Below are 22576 nucleotides of genomic sequence, written 5' to 3'. Positions count from 1 at the left end.
AACTATGTAAAACATCGAGAAAAATATGAGAACAAACATTTGAAATCATCTCCAGTTTTTATAGATAAAATATAGTCTGCTCTTTGTAATACAAAAAAATCTCAGTATTCATATTGATAACTGGACCTCTAGCCTGCCTTGTACGGGTTGTCTAGAGGTCCAGTTACCGGATCCCTAGCCACTGCCATTTTTATATTCTGATGGTCACATCCATTAAGTTATGGCGTAACCCCATTTGTTTACCTAACTAGGTGGAACCGCAACATCTGCCCACTGACTTGCGAGAAACTGATAAGGTCATGCAGTGTTCATAGCACATGGTTATTATCCCCTAGGATTTGCTAGGCATCTGGTTACCAGACCGCTAGAATGCAGGCTAGGCTGCCGGATGGCTAGACACTTCCTATTAATATCCACGGGAATCCACTTGAAGAGCAACATGCGGGGTGGTGCTATGAATATAGATATGTGCTCATCAGTTGACAATTGTGTTTCACCTTATTTCCAGAAAAACTGAAAGGATAGTAACAGAATAGGAAAAAGCTGTGAAGTTGGATTTTTACACATTGACAAGAAAAATTAGCATTAAAGTAAACATCTTCGCAAATTTTCTACACAAAAAATTGGGTAATGAAGCAGCTTGTAACAATATTAGTGTAAAAGTCAGTTTAATGTGATTCCCCTTGAGCCAGCCTTAAAAATACCTTTGTTTCCCCTCCTGGGACCCATGCCAATGAGGATTTGGTAGGCAGGTTCATTTTTTGGGGAAGGGGTCGGTCAATATTTCATTTTAGGCCCTGCTAAAGATAAATGACATAGAAAGAGGGCCTAAATTAAAAAAAAAACAACAAAAAAAAAAACAATAGAACTTCAACATTTTGGTGGACCCTAGTTAAGATTAGCTTACAAAACAGACAGTTGTTGAACTCAAGACTCAGCACCTGCCAAAAAGGCTGGTATCTCGGAAAAAAAATGGAAAGAACACAGAAGACATTGTAAGGCTGAATTCTTACAATTGTATATAAATATGGCCTTATTTAGATTTTAAAAGTGTTCCATTGAGTTTTCCACTTAGCGATTTTATGCACATGTTTGTAGCAGAGTAGCAATGTTGACCAAAGTTTTCCATCTTCAGTTTATGCACTCCCTGCCAGTTTGTTCCTAATACTTGGCTCTCTTTCATAGGCATTATCTGTTCTTTTCCGAGGGACAGTTAGCCGGTAGTAAGCTACACAACTGTAAGTCAACTTACATTGTGTGCTTATTAGTCCCCTACTGGTTGAAAACCAGTTTTGGGGACTATAGGAATGCTCTTTTCCGTCATTCCGTCATTCCGTCTTTCCGTCATTCCGTCATTCTGTCATTCCGTCATTCTGTCATTCCGTCCGTCCGCAATTTCGTGTCCGGTCCATAACTCTGTCATCCATGAAGGGATTTTAATATTACTTGGCACAAATGTTCCCCATGATGAGACGACGTGTCATGCGCAAAACCCGGACCCCTAGCTCAAAGGTCAAGGTCACAATAGGAGGTCAAAGGTCAACAGGGCTTTTTTCCTGTCCGGTCCACAACTCTCCCATCTTTGAAGGAATTTTAGTATTACTTGGCACAAATGTTCCCCATGATAAGATGATGTGTCATGCACAAATCCCGGACCCCTAGCTCAAAGGTCAAGGTCACAATTGGAGGTCAAAGGTCAACAGGGCTTTTTTCCTGTCCGGCCCATAACTCTCCCATCCATGAAGAGATTTTAATATTACTTGGCACAAATGTTCCCCATGAGGAAACGACGTGTCATGCGCAAAACCTGGACCCCTAGCTTAAAGGTCAAGGTCACAATTGGAGGTCAAAGGTCAACAAGGCTTTTTTCCTGTCCGGTCCATAACTCTCCCATCTATGAAGGGATTTTAATATTACTTGGCACAAATGTACCTCATAATAAGACGATGTGTCATGCACAACTTTCAGACCCCTAGCTCAAAGGTCAAGGTCACACTTAGCAGTCAAATGTTAACATAGCATGAACAGGGTCTGTTTCGTGTCCGGTCCATAACTCTGACATTCATTAAGGGATTTTAATATCACTTAGCACAAGTGTTCCCCATGATGAGACGACGTGTCATGCGCAAATCCCGGACCCCTAGCTCAAAGGTCAAGGTCACAATTGGAGGTCAAAGGTCAACAGAGTTTTTTTCCTGTCCCGTCCATAACTCTGCCATCCATGAAGGGATTTTAATATTACTTGGCACAAATGTTTCCCATGATGAGACGACGTGTCATGCGCAAACCCAGTACCCTAGCTTAAAGGTCAAGGTCACACTTTGAGATCAAAGGTCAAGAGGATTTTTTTCCTGTCCGGTCTATAACTTTGTCATGCAAAGCAGGATTTAGATATCAGTTGGCACAAATATTCCCCCGGATGAGACAACATGTCATGCGCAAGAACCAGGTCCCTAGCTCTAAGGTCAAGGTCATATTTAGAGGTCAAAGGTCAAATTCAAGAATGACTTTGTACGGAACATTTCTTCTTCATGCATGGAGGGATTTTGATGTAACTTGGACCAAATGTTCAACACCATGAGGCACCCTTGTTTTTAGAATTACATCCCTTTGTTTTTACTATAAATAGATTTTATTGTAACTTTTTTATTACTGGCAGTAGAGAAAAATCGAGACCACTTTTCTGTGGTACAGCATGCATGTTACATCCAATTTTTAGGTGTATTTTGACCTATCTCTACCTGGTAAAGAGTTTCTTGTGGACTTATATTATTATTATTATTATTATTTTTTTTTTTTTTTTAAAGATTAATTTCCCTTTGTTGTTACTATAAATAACTTACATGATAACATTTTTATAATCAGCCCAAAAAATTCAATATGAAAACAACTGGGTTGTTATATATGCACATTTTAATCCAAGTGTGTTGTTATAATGTTATAACATATTGTATATGTAGTACAATATTGTTTATACATCATTGACAGATATCAGTTCATCATGTTATACTGCAGTAGAAAAAATTAGGTGCCTTCCAGTAGGGGACTTTGTATTGCATGGCAATACTTCATTCACTTGTTTTTTCAGTAAACCAAATCCAAACATTGAATCCCTAACACAGAAGTTAAAGGAGCTAGACATAGACGACCAACAAAGGCAGAGGTTGGAGATTTTCTTAACACAGAAACAGAAAGTTGGTGAACTAACTGTAGATGTCTTTGACAAGATTGGAGAACTTGGTGCAGGCAATGGTGGAGTTGTAATGAAGGTCCGCCATCTTCCTACAGGCCTTATAATGGCTAGGAAGGTGAGTAATTATAGATGTTTTATGCTTTTCATAAAAAATAAACTTAAACCCTCAAAACCCATTTGGTAGTTCATACCTTTTGAAATACACCACAAACTAGAATAGAATAAAAAAAATGTCATTTTTGTAGGTTCGTAAGATTTGTGTTTGCTCAGTTTCTTGTTTACTTGGTGAATATATATAATGCTTTAAAATTATATGTTAAATTGATAATAAACTATAGACATTGCATGCCTTCCATACAGTCTAATACATCATGCACTTCACTTTTTAGCTAGACTTTTAGAAGAAAAAATAGAGCTATTGCACTCACCCCGGTGTCGGCATCGCCGTCGCCGTTGGTTAAAGTTTGTGATAAAGTCAAATATCTCTGTTACTATCAAAGCTTTTGACTTGAAACTTAAAATAGTTATTTACTATCAAAAGTTTACACCAGAAGAAACAATCCCCATAACTCTGATTTGAATTTTGACAGAGTTATGCCCCTTTTTAACTTAGAATTTTTTGGTTAAAGTTTTATAAAGATTTTACTGGCAAAGCTCTAATTCAGAGTCAAGCACTGAGAAAAGTTGAGCGTGCTGTCTTACAGACAGCTCTTGTTCATACAACTTATTGAGTTTCTAAAAGTTACCAATTGAAATAGATAGATAGATGAATTCAGTTCCCAATTTTACCTGGAAATTAGTCACAGGAAAGGGTCACACATTAAACCGGAATCCACCTAAAAACCGGAATACACCGGAATACACTTTGCATAACCGGAATACACCTGTATTTTTTAATTTAAAGGTATTTTTGAAGTGTTTTTGATATAATTCAATCATATTTATCATAAATAATTAACATACGAAAGGAAAATAAAATACGTTCACGCAAAATGATTTTATACGAGATTGAAATTCGGCGACCGGGCCGGAAATTTCCATAACCGAAATACGCCCGTATTTTATTAATAAATGGTATTTTGTAGTGTTTTTTTTTCAGAAATCATTCGTGTTTAATATAAATAATAAGTTTACAAAAGGAAAATAAAATACTTAACACAAAACGATTTATACGAGATTGAAATTTGGCGACCGCTCGGGAAATTACCATAACCGAAACACACCCGTATTTCTTCAACAAATGGTATTTTTGAAGTGGTTTATGACTGAATTCAAACATATTTATCATAAATAATTAATTTTCGAAAGGATATTAAAATACTTTTGCGCATTACGTCTTGTACACGATTGAAAATCGGCGTGCGCACTAAAAATTTGCGCATTCGTGAATGAATTTCCATGTCCTAAAATTCTGTAATATACACCCGTATTTCTTAAATCAATCGTATTTTTAGGGTTTATGACAGAATTAAAACATATCTAAAATGAATAATTAATTTACAAAAGCAAATTAAAACGCGCAAAACGTTTTTATACGAGGTTGAAAATTTGTTGAGCGCGTGCACGGGAAATTTGCGCAGTCTTGCATGAACCACAATCGCCATAATTTTGTTAGCTTTCAACTTAGGGCTACTGGTAAATTTCTTTCAAGTTTCATTTTTTTATTTCAAATTATTTCAAAATATCTTTTTATGCTAATATGATATTCCTTTATGACATATTTCAGGTAACAGGGGAATTATTTTACCGCCATGAATGAAGAAATAATGATACTTATAAATTCTGAGTTATTAAAATCATCGTTTTTTTTCTCTCTCTCTCTTTCAGACCACGCTTTATTTACTGAACTTTAATGATAACCAATATGAAATATACATTTAAATCTTATTGCTTATCATTCTATTAAAAGTGCCTTATAATTGTTAATAACGAACAGGCATGTTATTCGAGTGTCACCTGTCAATCAACAAGTTGAGCACTGATTGCTATAGTATCAATCAAAATATTTAAAGAAAGTTAAAGATGTTTTAGGGCTTTTTGTTGTGAAAATAATCTGCCGTCGAGTAAATATGCTTCATTCAATAATATGATATATTAACCATAGACAAAAATATTTGGTGACAGTTAGGTTACACGTTTATAGGTTATACGTTTAAGTATATACTGAATGTACCTGTTTTTATTCAATTTTTCAATTTGCAATAATATCGACAATTAAATGAAATTAAATAAAAGCTTATCATATTTAACTGCACTTCCCTCGTTAGACATTATTTGTCACATGTCACTTGTGTGTGCGTTCAAATATACTGATTAATTGATTATCAATAGGTGTGATAATCCAATCAAACTCTATCGGGACTAATCAGAGACACGTGTTTGTTACGCCGCATATATTTAAAGGATATTAATTACCAATACCAAAGATTTTATTCGCATAAAACATTTGTGCTATGGCAATGAATGCAGTAAACGTTTGTATATTTATATATTAAACATGATATAATTCTTTTGAAAACTGATTTTTCAAAATATACTTTCTTCTTAAACATGTTAAATTATCAGATTAATTCTGCGGAAATAATTCAATTAGTTCCAATAATAAACATAGGGCCGGTCCTTTCCGATCAGCGCGGCTTATGCGCTGACATGTGTTTTGTGTATAATTCATTTAAAAATCGAATATTGATATTGTTTTCTCAATTTATTTTCTTTTTTATTTGTTATACGAAATCTGAAGAAATAATTAAATAATTTCCAATAATAAACACATGACATACCCCTTCCGTCCGATCAGCGCGGTTTATGCCACTCGTATTTTGTCTATAATTCATTTTAAAATCGAAAATTGCTATTTTATAATTCCTAATTTATTTTCTCTTTTATTTGTTAAATGAAATATGAAGAAACAATTAATAATTTCAAACAATAAACATATGACAAGCCCTTTCCGATCAGCGCGGTTATGTCATGACCCGTATTTTGTCTATAATTCATTTATAAATTGAATATTGATATTTTTTTATCATAAATTATTTTCTTTTTTTTCATTCTTTATATGAAATGTGAAGAAACTATTAAATAATTTCTAATAATCAACATTCCGGTATCTAGTCAGAGCGACGTAAGCATGCAACATTTCCGTAAGCTCGCCGAATTTCAGTCTCGTATATAATCGTTTTGCGTTAAAGTATTTCATTTTCCTTTTGTAAACTAATTATTTTATATTATACTCGAATGTTTTCTGCAATAGCCCCTACTAAAATACCATTTATTATTGAAATACGGGTGTATTTCGGTTATGGAAATTTCCGGCGCGGACGACGAACTTCAATCGCGTGTAAAATTATTTTGCGTGAACGTATTTTATTTTCCTTTCGTATATTAATTATTTATGATAAATATGATTGAATTATATCAAAGACACTTCAAAAATACCTTTAAATTAAAAAATACAGGTGTATTCCGGTTATGCAAAGTGTATGCCGGTGTATTCCGGTTTTTAGGTGGATTCCGGTTTAATGTGTGACCGACAGGAAAGCTTGGCAAGATTAAAAGTAAAATTGTACATGTTTAACTATCAACATTTTAAAATAGTAACTTTTCTCTTTATTTCAGTTGATTCACTTAGAAATAAAACCAGCAATACGTAACCAGATTATACGAGAATTAAAAGTGCTGCATGAATGTAACTCACCATATATTGTTGGTTTCTATGGGGCTTTCTACAGTGATGGAGAAATTAGCATATGTATGGAATATATGGTATGTACTTTGGTTATGTCAAATATGACCTACTTTTTTCTTGGAAGAGTAATTTTTCTGGATTTCACAGTTGTGCCAGTCTATGAAATTAAATTTCAGTAAACCGGTAAAATTCCTAGGGATATTGTGATATTCATATTGTTTTGAAGGGACATGAATATGATATATATGAAAAGTAAAAAAAATGGGAATACAAAAAATGTACTGTGAAATAACTTTTATTCATGTGACTAGTTTTTGTGGATTTCATGGTTGGGTCAATCCACAAAAATAAAATTCCCGACAAACAAGTAAAATTCTCATTCATTCTGTCTTGAAAAGGTGAAATCCACAAATTTCATTTCTCCACAAAATAGCTATTTTGGTCAAAACCATGAAATTTAATACCCACAAAATGAAATTATTATTTTCCAGTACTATAGGACAGTCCTTTCCTGAGCTCTTTTATGCTGTTTCTTATAAGTGAGAAATCATTTGCTATTATTGGTGTAACATTTTGTTACTGAGGTTCTAACTCGAACACATCAAGAACGGGAGGTTTATTGGTAGGTATGCTGTATGAAATTGTTTAATGTTGTTGGCATAAGACTTTATTACATATTCCGACAGCATAAACTAATGGATTTCTGTTTTTAAAGATTAAACTTTATGGGGTTTGATTTTGGGGATAGGCACAACTCTGAAATCCGTGAAAATAACCTACCATAACTGTAAAAATGATTTCACAGTATTTTTGTAAAACCATACATTATCATAAATAACAAGATGTGTTTATTTTAGATACAAAAAGTTACAGCCAGGCCCTTTTGGCTCTGTTATAGATGCAGTGACTTGTCTGACTGAAAAACATATCATAGAACTTCAATAAATTCAAAGAAGTAGCTTGTACTTTATAATCTGTGTTTATTTTGACAGGATGGTGGTTCGCTAGATTTAATATTACGGAAAGCAGGGAGAATACCAGAACCAATTCTAGGGAAATTAACATCATCAGTAAGTACGCTGTAAAAATCAGGACCAGACTTTTGGTAGATAAACTATTTATTTAAATGTTATGAGAACAACATGAACTGGGATCAAGGTGATAAATCTGAATTTGAAGACAAAGGCATTTACTCATTCTTGTGCTATATCACTTGTCATTATGCTAGTACCGGTAAATATGCTGTGGGGCCTCCATGGCCAAGTGGTTAAGGTTGCTGACTTCTATTCACTTGCCCCTCACTGATGTGGGTTTGAATCTCACTTGAGGCATAGAATTCTTAGTAGGAAGTCGTCCAGAAGGTCAGTGGTTCTACCAAGGTGCCTACCTGTGATGAAATAATGCCTGGAGGGGCACCTTTGGTTTTCCTCCACCATGAGAAGCTGGAAAGTCGACATATAACATATAATTTTGTGACGTTGAACCCCAAAATAAACAAATCAAGGAAAATTATTGTTGTATTACAAACATTGTACAATCATACCTGTGTGGAAAGACCACTTGTCATTAAAGACCTTCAGGCTTGAAAGTTCACTAAGTTGAACCTTCCTTAGCAACCACCTGTAAGTGTACATTGTGACACTCACTTGGCTGGGTGCTTAATACAAGTTGACTGTAGTTTCATTTTGATTTTAACCTTCACAGTGTATTTTAGCATATGAATAAATACAAACTGCCAGTAAAGATCAGCTGACTCTCTCAGCACTGGTCTTTGTATACAGGTTTGACTGTATTAGGACTTTATTTTTAATTTCAGGTACTTAAAGGGTTGATATACCTGAGAGAGAAACACTCAATTATGCATAGAGGTAAGTACTCTTCCTGTTTGGTACATGTATTTGCCTTTGTGTGGACCTGTTGGTCAAGAGGGCTAAGATGGTCTCCTAAGGAGGTGAAGGCCCTGGGTTTGATTTCTAGCTACTCCCATTACGATGTGTCCTTGTGCAAGGTGCATTATCATGATTGCCTTTGTCGATCTGGCTGCAAATGGGAACCAGCAAACTGTTTGGGGTGAGGTATAATTGGTTTTAACTGTTCTTGAAATAGGGTCGCTCAAAAGCTCAAAGCCTACCCGCTCATGGAGAGCGCAGATCTACGGATCCCGGGGTCATGAGTTCGATCCCCGGGCGAGGGGTATGTTCTCCGTGACTATTTGATATAAGACATTATGTCTGAAATCATTCGTCTAACACCTCTGATTCATGTGGAGAAGTTGGCAGAGTACTTGGGGGAAAACAGGTTTGACTGGTACAGAATCCAGGTAAAAGTCCACCATTAGATAACTGGAATACTGTTCTTCTTCTTCTTCTTTAATTTTGAAAAATGGTGGTAAACCCAAAATAAACAAAAAATCTAGAGAGCTCATGTTCATTGTTCCACCGTAATTAAAATTTACCTTTATCTTCCTCTTTAAGTCTAGGTTTTTGTAAAATAATGTTTTAAAAGGGGAAGTAAAGCGTATATACAGATGAACTTTTAAGTGGAAGAAAAACGTTGTTAGTACCAAACTAGCAACACTTTGAAAACATTGTAGAATGAATAGTCTGACAAGTGTTCTATTACAGCAAACTTGTAGCACCAGTTGAGTTGAAGGCTGTAACAGAACTCTTGTCAGACTATTCATTCTACATTGCTTTCAAAGTGTTGCTAGTTTGGGTAATGCTAAAACAGATGGGTTTTTTTTTTTGCCTAAAAACATCTTTTTTTAGCATTACCCAAATTACCCTAAAAGTTAGCCCAGACCCTAATGTTGTTTTTATGCCCCCGGCATCTACTGATGCAGGAGGCATATAGTGATTGTCCTGTCCGTCCATTCGTCCGTCCGTCCGTACGAGGTTAACCAAATGGGACCGTTTCGTCTAGCATCAATACCCCTAACTAGAATGACATGATACTAATGCAGATGTAACCTGTGACCATTCCTCATCTTCAGACATCACCTGACCAGTTTGACCTTGACCTTGAACTTGACCTCATTTTGGACTTGGGTTGCTTTGTATCTACAAGGATGCCACCGGGGGCATCAAGCATTTATTGAACGCAGCTCCTTCTTTTTTTGTTGTTTTTTTAGCTCACCTGTCACATAGTGACAGGGTAAGCTTTTGTGATCGTCCGTCGTCCGTCCGTCGTCCGTCCACAATTTCTTGTCTGCACGATAGAGATTTCATTTATGATTTTATTTTAACCAAACTTGCACACAACTTGTATCACCATAAGATCTCGGTTCCTTTCTTGAACTGGCCAGATCCCATTATGGGTTCCAGAGTTATGGCCCCTGAAAGGGCCAAAATTAGCTATTTTGACCTTGTCTGCACAATAGCAACTTTATTTATGATTTGATTTTTACCAAACTTGCATACAACTTGTATCACCATAAGATCTCGGTTCCTTTCTTGAACTGGCCAGACTCCATTATGGGTTCCAGAGTTATGGCCCCTGAAAGGGCCAAAATTAGCTATTTTGACCTTGTCTGCACAGTAGCAGCTTTATTTATGATTTGATTTTTACCAAACTGGCACACAACTTGTATCACCATAAGATCTTGGTTCCTTTCTTGAACTGGCGAGATTCCATTATGGGTTCCAGAGTTATGGCCCCTGAAAGGGTCAAAATTAGCTATTTTGACCTTGTCTGCATAATAGCAGCTTCATTTATGATTTGATTTTAACCAAACTGGCATACAACTTGTATCACCATAAGATCTTGGTTCTTTTCTTGAACTGGCGAGATTCCATTATGGGTTCCAGAGTTATGGCCCCTGAAAGGGCCAGAATTAGCTATTTTGACCTTGTCTGCACAGTAGCAGCTTTATTTATGATTTGATTTTTACCAAACTGGCACACAACTTGTATCACCATAAGATCTCGGTTCCTTTCTTGAACTGGCCAGATCCCATTATGGGTTCCAGAGTTATGGCCCCTGAAAGGGCCAGAATTAGCTATTTTGACCTTGTCTGCACAATAGCAGCTTCATTTATGATTCGATTTTAACCAAACTTGCACACAACTTGAATCACCACAAGATCTTGGTTCCTTTCTTGAACTGGCCAGATTTCTTCATGGGTTCCAGAGTTATGGCCCCTTAAAGGTCCAAAATTGGCTATTTTTGCTTTTGCAGCCATATAGAGACTTCATTTATGGTTTTATTTGATACAAACTTCCAAAATAACTTCAACAACAATAATTCTTGGATTCCATGACAAATCAGATCCAAGCATAGGTTCAGAGTTATTTTATATCTGATTACCTCCCCTGATTGTAATCAAAATGGATTTATATCGGTAAGTACTAGTACTTATTTGAAATTTTATTATTGTTATTAGTTGGACTGAGACAATCAGGGTAGGTAACTATGAACTGATTTTATGTCAAATTACCTTCCTTTATTTCAAATTAAAATGGGTATATCTCCGTAACTAATGAAGATACTGATCTGAAATTTCATTTATGTCAACAGATTTATTTGGTAGATCCTTCTTTTCTTCACTTACAATAATTTTTTTTTTCTTAATTACTTCCCTTTTACGTTACTATAAATAGCTTATATTTAGTAACTTTTTATGCCCCCGAAGGGAGGCATATAGTTTTTGAACCGTCTGTCTGTCGGTCTGTCGGTCTGTCAGTCTGTCGGTCTGTCGGTCTGTCCGCAATTTTCGTGTCCGGTCCATATCTTTGTCATCGATGGATGGATTTTCAAATAACTTGGCATGAATGTGTACCACAGTAAGACGACGTGCAGTGCGCAAGACCCAGGTCCGTAGCTCAAAGGTCAAGGTCACACTTAGACGTTAAAGGATAGTGCATTGATGGGCGTGTCCAGTCCATATCTTTGTCATCGATGGATGGATTTTCAAATAACTTGGCATGAATGTGAACCACAGTAAGTTGACGTGCAGTGCGCAAGACCCAGGTCCGTAGCTCAAAGGTCAAGGTCATACTTAGACGTTAAAGGATAGTGCATTGATGGGCGTGTCCGGTCCATATCTTTGTCATCGATGGATGGATTTTCAAATAACTTGGCATGAATGTGTACCACAGTAAGACGACGTGCAGTGCGCAAGACCCAGGTCCGTAGCTCAAAGGTCAAGGTCACACTTAGACGTTAAAGGACAGTGCATTGATGGGCGTGTCCGGTCCATATCTTTGTCATCGATGGATGGATTTTCAAATAACTTGGCATGAATGTGTACCACAATAAGACGACGTGTCACACGCAAGACCCAGGTCCGTAGCTCAAAGGTCAAGGTCACACTTAGACGTTAAAGATCATTTTTCATGATAGTGCATTGATAGGCATGTCCGGTCCATATCTTTGTCATTCATGCATGGATTTTAAAATAACTATGCATGAATGTGTGACACAGTAAGATGATGTGTCGCGCGCAAGACCCAGGTCCGTAGGTCAAAGGTCCTAAACTCTAACATCGGCCATAACTATTCATTCAAAGTGCCATCGGGGGCATGTGTCATCCTACGGAGACAGCTCTTGTTTATTATTGGCCGTAGGGAAAAACCGAGACCACTTTTCTGTGGATGGTACCCCCAATTTGTAGGTGTATTTTGACATATCTGTACCTTGTAAGAATTTTTTTTTTCTTTTTGGTTAAATTTCTTCCCTTTGTTGTTACTGTCCTTTGAACTTAGATAATTTTTCTGAGGACCTTCTTGTCCTCAAGTGCAATGCTAACAGGTGAGCGATATAGGGCCATCATGGCCCTCTTGTTTTCATCTTGGGATAAAATTGTGAATATTATGGATATTGGGAGTATATTGACTTTTTTTGACACTTCCTTTATGAACATGGAATTATAAAAGAAAACATTGTTGCTTGCTTACCCAATATTTTAGGTCAAGTAGCCCTTAACAATGCTATTTAAATTATTTTTAAAAGGACTTGTATGTCTCATTTTCAATTCCATAAGTGTATATTTTGCAGGGGTCACTACCATTTGCTGCCTTAACCATTGGCAAAAAATTCATGAAAGTGGCCTATACATTTTTCATTTGGCTCCTAAAATGATCCTATTTATGTATGTGATGCATTTTTGTGCGTATTTCTGTCTAAAAGTGAGTCAAGTTTTGTCTATGATATTTTTCAGATGTGAAACCTTCAAATATCCTTGTAAATTCACGAGGTGAAATAAAGATCTGTGACTTTGGTGTGAGTGGCCAGTTAATTGATTCAATGGCAAATTCTTTTGTTGGAACAAGATCTTATATGTCGGTAAGTAATCCTGTTTACATCCGTGTAAGAGAATTCAAAATCACTGAGTGAAAAGACTGTGGCTTATTTGAATCTTCATCCAGTTCACATCCCTCGGAAAAAAGAATGGAATGGAAACATATTAGGGACCTAACAAGTACTCTGTTTGAACCTGCCACTTCAGGTTTGTCCTCACAGATGTGTGTTTGAGCCTCACTTGGAGCATTGAATTCTTCATGTGAGGAAGCCATGCAGCTGCCTTACGGAAGGTCAGTGGTTCTACCCAGGTGCCCGCCATGATAAAATGTAGGAAGAGGCTCCTGGGGCCTTCCTGCACATTTAAAACTGGAAATCCGCCATACAACCTACAGTTGTGTTAGTGAGATGTTAAACCAAACCAAAACAAAAACACTTCAAATTTGAAAATATGCCCTTATTTAGTAAAACACCATTCCAAAAGTCTTACTGATAGCTCTGGACTGTGTATTTTAATATCTGTAACACAAGGTAACCAGGCCTTAGTCATTAAATCTACTTGCATGATTTCTTTTCAGTTACTTACAAACAATAAGTAAGCTGCAAAATAAAATCCATCCACCTGATTGTTTCAAAGTTTTGATCAGTAGAATAAGACTTAGAACAGCACAGCCTTAAGTGGTCTGTTTTTTACAATATTACAGCAATAATAGGAGCTATCTACAGACAAAATAAGTGGAGTTATAACAGTTTCTATCAGTGATGGTATATAATTTCTACCGAGAACGACTATATTTTGTTTTACTTCTTTCTAATGTTCCCAAAATTTTCTCTATGCTTCTTGTCTCCTTTTTAGCTTGACTATTTTAGAAATATGTAGGGCTATTGCACTCACCTGTTTATCTTCCCCCATGTCTGCGTTTATGTCCAGTTTTTCATAAATTTTTAGCTGGACTATGCAATGAATATTATAGTCCGAGCTATTCTACTCACCCTGGCATTGCCGTCACACCTTGGTTAAAGCTTTACATGCAAGTGCGTATAGCAATCATTTTAAGGCATATAGCTTTGAAACTTATTTTTAGCTCACCTGTCACATAGTGACAAGGTGAGCTTTTGTGATCACCTTCGTCCGTCGTCTGTGAGTCCGTCCGTGCGTGCGTCAACAATTTCTTGTCTGCACGATAGTGGTTTCATTTATGATTTTGTTTTAACCAAACTTGCACGCAACTTGTATCACCATAAGATCTCGGTTCCTTTCTTGAACTGGCCAGATCCCATTATGGGTTCCAGAGTTATGGCCCCTGAAAGGGCCAAATTTAGCTATTTTGACCTTGTCTGCACAGTAGCAGCTTTATTTATGATTTGATTTTTACCAAACTTACACACAACTTGTATCACCATAAGATCTTGGTTCCTTTTTTAAACCGGCCAGATTCCATTATGGGTTCCAGAGTTATGGCCCCTGAAAGGGCCAGAATTAGCTATTTTGGCCTTGTCTGCACAATAGCAGCTTCATTTATGATTTGAATTTAATCAAACTTGCACAAAACTTGTATCACCATAAGATCTCAGTTCCTTTCTTGAACCGGCTAGATCCCATAATGGTTTCCAGAGTTATGGCCCCTGAAAGGGCCAAAATTAGCTATTTTGACCTTGTCTGCATAATAGCAGCCTCATTTATGATTTGATTTTAACCAAACTTGCACACAACCTGTATAACCACAAGGTCTTGGTTCCTTTCTTGAACTGGCCAGATTTCTTCATGGGTTCCAGAGTTATGGCCCCTTAAAGGTCCAAAATTGGCTATTTTGGCTTTTGCAGTCATATAGAGACTTCATTTATGGTTTTATTTGATACAAACTTCCAAAATATCTTCAACAACAATAAATCTTAGATTCCATGACAAATCAGATCCAATCGTAGGTTCCAGAGTTATTTTATATCTGATTACCTCCCCTGATTGTAATCAAAATGGATTTATATCAGTAAGTATAGGACTTATTTGAAATTTCATAATTGTCATTAGTTGGACTGAGACAATCAGGGTAGATAACTAACGACTGATTTTATGTCAAATTACCTCTCTTTATTTCAAATTAAAATGGGTATATCTCCGTAACTAATGAAGATACTGATCTGAAATTTCATTTATGTCAACAGATTTTTTTGGCAGAGCCTTCTTTTGTTCACTTACAATATTTTTTTTTTAATTACTTCCCTTTTACGTTACTATAAATAGCTTATTTTTAGGAACTTTTTTATTATCGGCCGTAGGGGAAAACCGAGACCACTTTTCTGTGGTACAACATGGATGGTACCTCCAATTTTTAGGTGCATTTTGACATTTCTGTACCTTGTAAGAATTGTTTTTTCTTTTTGGTTAAATTTCTTCCCTTTGTTGTTCCTGTCCTTTGGACTTAAATCTTTTTACTGAGGACCTTCTTGTCCTCAAGTGCAATGATAACAGGTGAGCCATATAGGGCCATCATGGCCCTCTTGTTTCCTTTTGAGGTCAACAATCCACCTCACAGGATCAAGTCACATACCTCTGACATGTATTTTGGGCAAATTATGCCCCCTTTTGGACTTAAAAAATCCTGGTTAAAGTTTTGCATGCAAGTTACTATCCCCAATACTAATACAGGTATTGATTTGAAACTTCACATGTGTCTTAAGGTAAAACTAGGTCATAGCATCAAGTCCCATAACTCTAACATGTATTTTGCAAAATAATGTCCCCTTTTGAACCTAAAAACTTCTGGTTAAAGTTTTGCATACAAGTTACTACCTCCAAAACTAATGCAGATACAGGATTGAAATTCTGTGGATATTTTAACATTTAGGGTAATACTCCTGCTTCTGGGACAACAATTCGAATAGCATTGACTGTCTTGCGGACAGCTCTTGTTGATTGTAGCTAGTATATAGATAACCACTGTTGAAAATGGATTGAAACTTCAGACACCAGACTTGCAGTGCACAAATTCCATAACTCTATTTTGCATGTTTACAAACTTTGCCCCATTTTCAACTCGAAAATTTTTATCCCCCCTTCGAAGAAGGAGGGGTATATTGTTTTGCAGATGTCGGTCGGTCTGTATGTAGACCAATCCATTTCCGGCCTAGTTGATAGGAAGGTTGGTCATCACCTGCAGATGACCCCTGTTGATTTTGAGATCTGTATGTCAAAGGTCAAGGTCACAGTGACCCTGAACAGTTAAACGGTTTCCGGATGATAACTCAAGAACGCTTGGGCCTAGGATCATGAAAGTTGATAGGGAGGTTGGTCATGACCAGCAGATGACCCCTATTGATTTTGAGATCAGTATATCAAAGATCAAGGTCACAGTGACCCGGAACAGTTAAATGGTTTCCGGATGATAACTCAAGATTGCTTGGGCCTAGGATTGTGAAAGTTGATAGGGAGATTGATCATGACCCCTATTGATTTTGAGGTCATTAGGTCAAAGTTCAAGGTCACATTGGCCAGGAACAGTTAAACGGTTTCTGGACGATAACTTGAGAACGCTTGGGCCAAGGGTCATGAAAGGTGATAGAGAGGTTCATCATGACCAGCAGATGACACCTGTTGATTTTGAGGTCAGAAGGTCAAAGGTCAAGGTTACAGTGGCCCGGAACATTTAAACCATTTCCAGACAATAACTTGAGAACGCTTGGGCCTAGGATCATGAAACTTGAAAGGGAGGTAGGTCATGACCTGTAGATGACCCCTATAGATTTTGAGATCAAATGGCTAAAGGTCAAGGTCACATTGACCCGGAACAGTTAAACCCTTTCCGGACGATACCTTGAGAACGCTTGGGCCTAGGATCGCTAAACTTGATAGGGAGGTTGATCATGACCAGCAGATGACCCCTGTTGATTTTGAGGTCAATAGGTCAAAGGTCAACGTCACATTGAACCAGAACAGTAGAACTTACAGTGAGCAAATAATTTCTGCTCCATGTGCAATTACTGCATGCATCAAGGGGGGCATTTCGTGTTCGACGAGCTCTTGTTAGTTAAGTTTCTGTATGTAAGCTGGTGTCTCAGTGCCTACTAATGGGAATGGATTAAACTTTACCTGCTTGTCCACTATTGTGATCTGACTTGCATTGTACTGGTTCCATAACTCTGTTTTTCATGTTTACAAAATTATTTTCCAACTAATATGTTCAGTCAGTTTATTTTATTCAGTAACAAGACTGTTGAATAAAGAGTTGCTTTCCTCTGACAGCTCTTGTTCTGTTTTAAAATTTTCATTTGATACGGTAATTTATAAATAGTAAAAGTAGAGTACGAATAAACAATGTATTATCATGAATTTGTCAGTTTTGAAGTACATGTACTAAGCCTATTCGGAAATTAAAAATAAATTATTGAAAAAAAGAGTAAGAGCTCCCAAAACTTCAGATTATAGGTTTTCATTATATACGAAACTTTTGTTCTCTGTGAAAACAGTATGTTTAAGGTTTGTCGTCATAACTTACTCATATTGGGAAGTTGTCACTCCAGTAACAGATTAGATATGGCATGGGGTTGAGGATAATTGCTTAATCTGAATACCATATATGACTTCAGTACTATTGTATAAAAGTGTAAATGAATTATTACTATTGAAAAATAATGTTCATGAAATATTACTGAAAATCAGTGTTAATGAAATATTATTGAAAAATGATATTAATGAAACATTGAAAAGTGATGTTTGTGAAATATTACTGAGTCAGTGTTAATGGAATATTATTGAAAATCAGCAAAGTTAACGAATTATTAAAAAATATTGTTATAGGAATGTTATTGAAAAATAATGAAACATTTATTGAAATAATAATGAAACATTGCAGAAAAATAATGTTTATGAAATATTTATTGAAAATAATGTTTTTTAAATATTATTGAATAATTATATAACATACTCCAATAAAATAACAAACATTGTGTCTTAGAAAAAAGTGCTAGAAAAGTGTTATTTAAAAACCTTGAGTCATTTTTGTGGTACATTTCATGCTGTTTGTAGCCGGAGCGACTGCAAGGGACCCATTACACAGTTCAGTCTGATATCTGGAGTGTCGGGCTCTCCCTAGTGGAAATGGCGATTGGGCGATACCCTATACCACCGCCTGATCCCAAAGACCTTGAAGGTATGTTTGGTGAAAACGTCATGGAAGAGCATTTAGAGGCAGCACGTACAGGCAAAACATTAAAAGGTTTGAATTGTTTCTACTACAGTAAGTGTGCATTCATTTACACAAGTAGAACCTTTTGTTTCATAGACAAATGAGCTGAAGATGTTTCCCAGCCATTTATTAGCTCACCTGAGCCGAAGGCTCATGGTGAGCTTTTGTGACCGCTCAATGTCTGTCATGCATCCGTCAGCATTTTCTAAAAACATCTTCAAAACCACTGGGCAGAATTACATCAAACTTCACAGGAATAATCCTTGGGTGGCACCCTTTCAAAATTATTCAAAGAATTGAATTCCATGCAGAACTCTGGTTGCCATGGCAACCGAAAGGAAAAACTTTAAAAATCTTCTTGTCCAAAACCGCAAGGCATAGAGCCTTGATATTTTGAATGCGACATCATCTAATGGTCCTCTATGAAGATTGTTCAAATTATGCCCCTGGGGTGAAAAGAGGCCCCGTCCCGGGGGTCACAAGTTCTCCATAGACTTGTATTCGAAAAAACTTTAAAAATCGTCTTGTCTAAAACCACAAGACCTAGGCCTTTGATATTTGGTATGTAGCATTGCCTTGCAGTCCTCTACCAGAATTGTTCAAATTATAACCCTGGGGTGAAAAGAGGCCCTGCCCCGGGGGGTCTCGAGTTTGACATAGGCTTATATAGGAAAAAACTTTAAAAATCTTCTTGCCTGAAACTGCAAGGCCTAGGCTTTTGATGTTTGGTATGTTGCATTGCTTTGTGGTCCTCTACCAAAATTGTTCAAATTATGCCCCAGGGGTGAAAAGAGGTCCTGCCCTGGGGGTCCCGAATTTAACATAGATTTATATAGGGAAAAAAAATCTTCTTGTCTGAAAGTTCAAGGCCTAGGCCTTTGATATTTGGTATGTAGCATTGCCTAGTGGATCTCAACAAGATTGTTCAAATTATACCTCTGGGGTGAAAAGAGGCCCTGCCCTGGGGGTCACTTGTTATATGAGTTGTATAGGAATAAATACTTCAAAAATGATCAGATCATATTTCCTAGACTGTTTAATTATAATTACCTGATGACCCCAAGTGATTAGGGGTCACTTGGCTGTGACCTTGACCTACAGGCCTACTTTCTTGTTTTTTAAGAATTCGGATGACATGATTGTACAGTTTTGCACACCGATCTTAAAACTGACTTTCAGTGACCATGAATGTGACCTACTGACCTACTTTCTAATATTTTAGCATCAGTGTGCCATTTTAAACATATTGCTCATATTACACAGGTGAGCGATTCAGGGTCATCATGACCCTCTTGTTTTTGAAAATCTTTCAGTTTTAAGATTTGTTACAAGATTTAGAAGATAAAAAATTTAAGAATCTGCCTGCATGCTCTTTCTCTCCTCCTAAAATATGACGTTACACCATGAATAAAAGTATAGATAGTCATACTGTAAAATCATTCTCTTTCGTTTGGAACAGAACTCGAAGTTTTGGTTGAAACAGCTGTTTTTTGAGATATAGAAAATTTGCTTCTCTGTCGGGATTTTATTTCGTGCATTGTATCAACTACTAAGTCAACCTCTAGATCCACGAAAGTTAGTCCCCTGTAAAAATGAATAATTTTACAGTATTTCAGAACTTCTCAGTCTAGCTTATATATATATTCTGTTTTTCTTATTATTAAACAATTTGTAAAAAAAAATGTTTTATCATGTTGGGTTTTTAAAAAGAATGTTAAAAATCTGGCCATGTCTTTTCATTTTTCTGTTGCAACTTTTTAAAGTGATATTGGAACTAAAGAACTCTCTCAATCAGCTGCTTCTCAACTGTTTTAGTCAAAAAGTAAAAATTACGTTTGAAATAAATGGAATTCATCTGTACTTCGTATAGTAATGAGATATCAGGAGTCAATAATATAAGGACTACAAGTACCCATTTGGAAAAAAAAATATGTTTGACAAGCAGTTTGTGTCCAGCATATTTTTCAGATGGGTTTGAGTAGATGTAATTTTGGTATTGACAAGAACGTGTTAAATAATCTTTATTCTATGCTTATTTTCTGCAATAACAAAGGAAACCTATCAGACAGATAAAATTCCATCTTAAACATACAAAAACATGTCAGGCATTTGGTTGATGTTGGTTTTCATGTAGATACATTTTTTGGTCAAGCTTTTATTCGGTTAGGTAACATGGATATTTGAATCTAAGTTATTGCATCATCCCATATGCAGCATAGATTTATATTGGATGGTCATATGGTACATATGTCTGTCTCTTGATTGGAAGAGAAAAATAGTTTTAGTGGTTATCCTACTTTTTCAACCAATCACTTGCAAAACATTTTCAAATTTTTCCAATACTTATTCATTCATGAAGTGTACAAATTACACAGTCTGTGTGAAGAGAGTAAATTTATCTGCTTATTGTTGCGTTGAAAGAAATTGTAAAAACATAAAGTCCGATAGAGGCTATAAAAAAAAAACAGTTGGTCTGTATGCTCCCTCACTTTCTTAATGAAAATTCCATTTTGTAGCCTCTATCCTTTACATACTGTATTTTCCCGAATTAAGGCTCCCCCTCTAATTAACGCCCCCCACCCGTTTTGGAGGGGAAAAAGTCAACAAGAACAAAAAAAAAATCACCTACCTCATTTTTATAAGTCCACATAATAAGTAATTTACAGTAAGTATCCAATGTTTTAAGAATTAAACACACTTTTAAACAGTCCATGTACCGTAAATCCAAAACGTTTATACTAAGTACGGTACGTATCCAATCATCAAATAGAAAATTAAACGGTAAATCCATTTTTGATATGTTTTTGCACCACCCGCGCACAAGCTTCCTGTCGACTTTAAACAAATTTGCGGCAAAGTGTTAACCTTTTCTTCGGCAGTTTTAATAACTTTTAATTTAAAAGCCGACACATAAGCAGCGTGTCAAACCACTGACATTGTGTATTACTACCCGCATGTACTAAGGAAAATATTATCGGAGTACACAGCTGTTTGGGTATGATGACGTAATGTGTAATGTCGTGAGCGTGTCACGGAATACATGAGGTACCATATTTAAATGCATAATTTTAAGACAGACTGCATTAAATTGGATGCCAAATAATTACGTTTTTGGGGAATTAAACAACACAGAAACACTTTACAGTTGGTTTGAACAATGCAGGGGTGTAAAATTCTTTTTCACACCACTCGCCCTGCAGGACTAGTAGCTAGTAAAATCTACTCGCCCTTAGTGGACAGTCACTCGCCCTAATAATTGACATTTTTAAAACTCACGTAGTAAGGAATGAGTATTATGTACAACAAGCAAATTTCAAACATAACACATAGCTCGTACACTACGTTTCCTTTTTGATTATTCATTTCTGTTACTCTTAAATTTCTTTTTCACACCACACATTTTTCTTTCACTAATTTTGTGGTCTCCACCATCAAGTTGCTCTCCATAATAACTGCATCGATAGTAAAAATAATCACAGTCTAACCCCTACCGTAGTTTCCCAAAGTGTCAGGAAAGTATTAAACATCAGTTATTTTCCTTTTCTCAAGACTTATTTCCCGAAAAATAATTATTTTAAAAAGTGTCCGAAAAATATGGACACAATATTCATCATCCACCTACCCGTCTTGAAAGCGAAAAAAAAAGAGTTGACGATCATCGGTAATTATTCTGTTGATAAACTAAGTAATTGGCCTGTTTTCATCATCAATTAACATCCACTCAAAGAGCTAAAAGTGTGTCGGCATCATGACATCTGAAGTGGAGATCAAAGCGGTATTGTTGCATGAGATTGTCATGGCATTACGTCATATTACAGTTTTTCGCGCCATGTGACCTATTTGCCCTCAAGGAATTTACATTATCGTTTGAGAAGAATATTTTATAAAAAAAAATACATGTACAAAGATTCATTTAAAACTTATTAAAAACCGTAACAACATTATTTTGTTTTATTTTAAAACCACATTTCTATTTACGTCCACGAGGTCACGTAACCTATTCCGCCGCACTAACAGAAACCTTTTCACCAAAAAAAATCGTTTTACTCAATGTATTTAAATTACTGCCGCTTTTTCATTATTTAAGATTTTTTAATTCTTTTTTTTTTGTTCTTTCTGGTCAAAAGTCCGAATTTTATGCCCATATTATGTATAACTTATTTTCTCTTAGAAAGAAATCAGTAATTAAGATCGCGCTGTTTGAAATTTAACAAATGATTATATGAAAATTCGACCGTTTTCATACAAATTTGCTTACATTTCCGTCGATATTTT

The 22576-nt window shown here is 36.1% G+C and overlaps 1 protein-coding gene across 4 annotated transcripts in view; it reads left to right on the top strand.

The window, feature by feature from the left end:
- The window catches only part of LOC123523160 (dual specificity mitogen-activated protein kinase kinase 1-like), a 45226-nt gene that overhangs the window by 2655 nt on the left and 19995 nt on the right, over positions 1-22576 (top strand). For 2 of the 4 annotated variants that reach the window (XM_045300833.2, XM_053549259.1), the window contains exons 2-7: positions 3089-3308; positions 6812-6958; positions 7874-7951; positions 8698-8749; positions 13039-13163; positions 18142-18265. In XM_045300833.2, the coding sequence (XP_045156768.1) occupies positions 3089-3308; positions 6812-6958; positions 7874-7951; positions 8698-8749; positions 13039-13163; positions 18142-18265 (746 nt within the window). Of the gene's footprint in view, positions 1-3088; positions 3309-6811; positions 6959-7873; positions 7952-8697; positions 8750-13038; positions 13164-18141; positions 18332-22576 lie in introns of all 4 variants that reach the window. The other 2 variants (XM_045300832.2, XM_053549258.1) reach the window with 1 other exon arrangement.

Source organism: Mercenaria mercenaria, chromosome 8 (genome assembly GCF_021730395.1).
Source record: "Mercenaria mercenaria strain notata chromosome 8, MADL_Memer_1, whole genome shotgun sequence".
NCBI lineage: Eukaryota > Metazoa > Mollusca > Bivalvia > Venerida > Veneridae > Mercenaria > Mercenaria mercenaria.
Note: the sequence above shows the minus strand (reverse complement) of the source record. Positions and strands in the feature narration are given on the sequence as shown.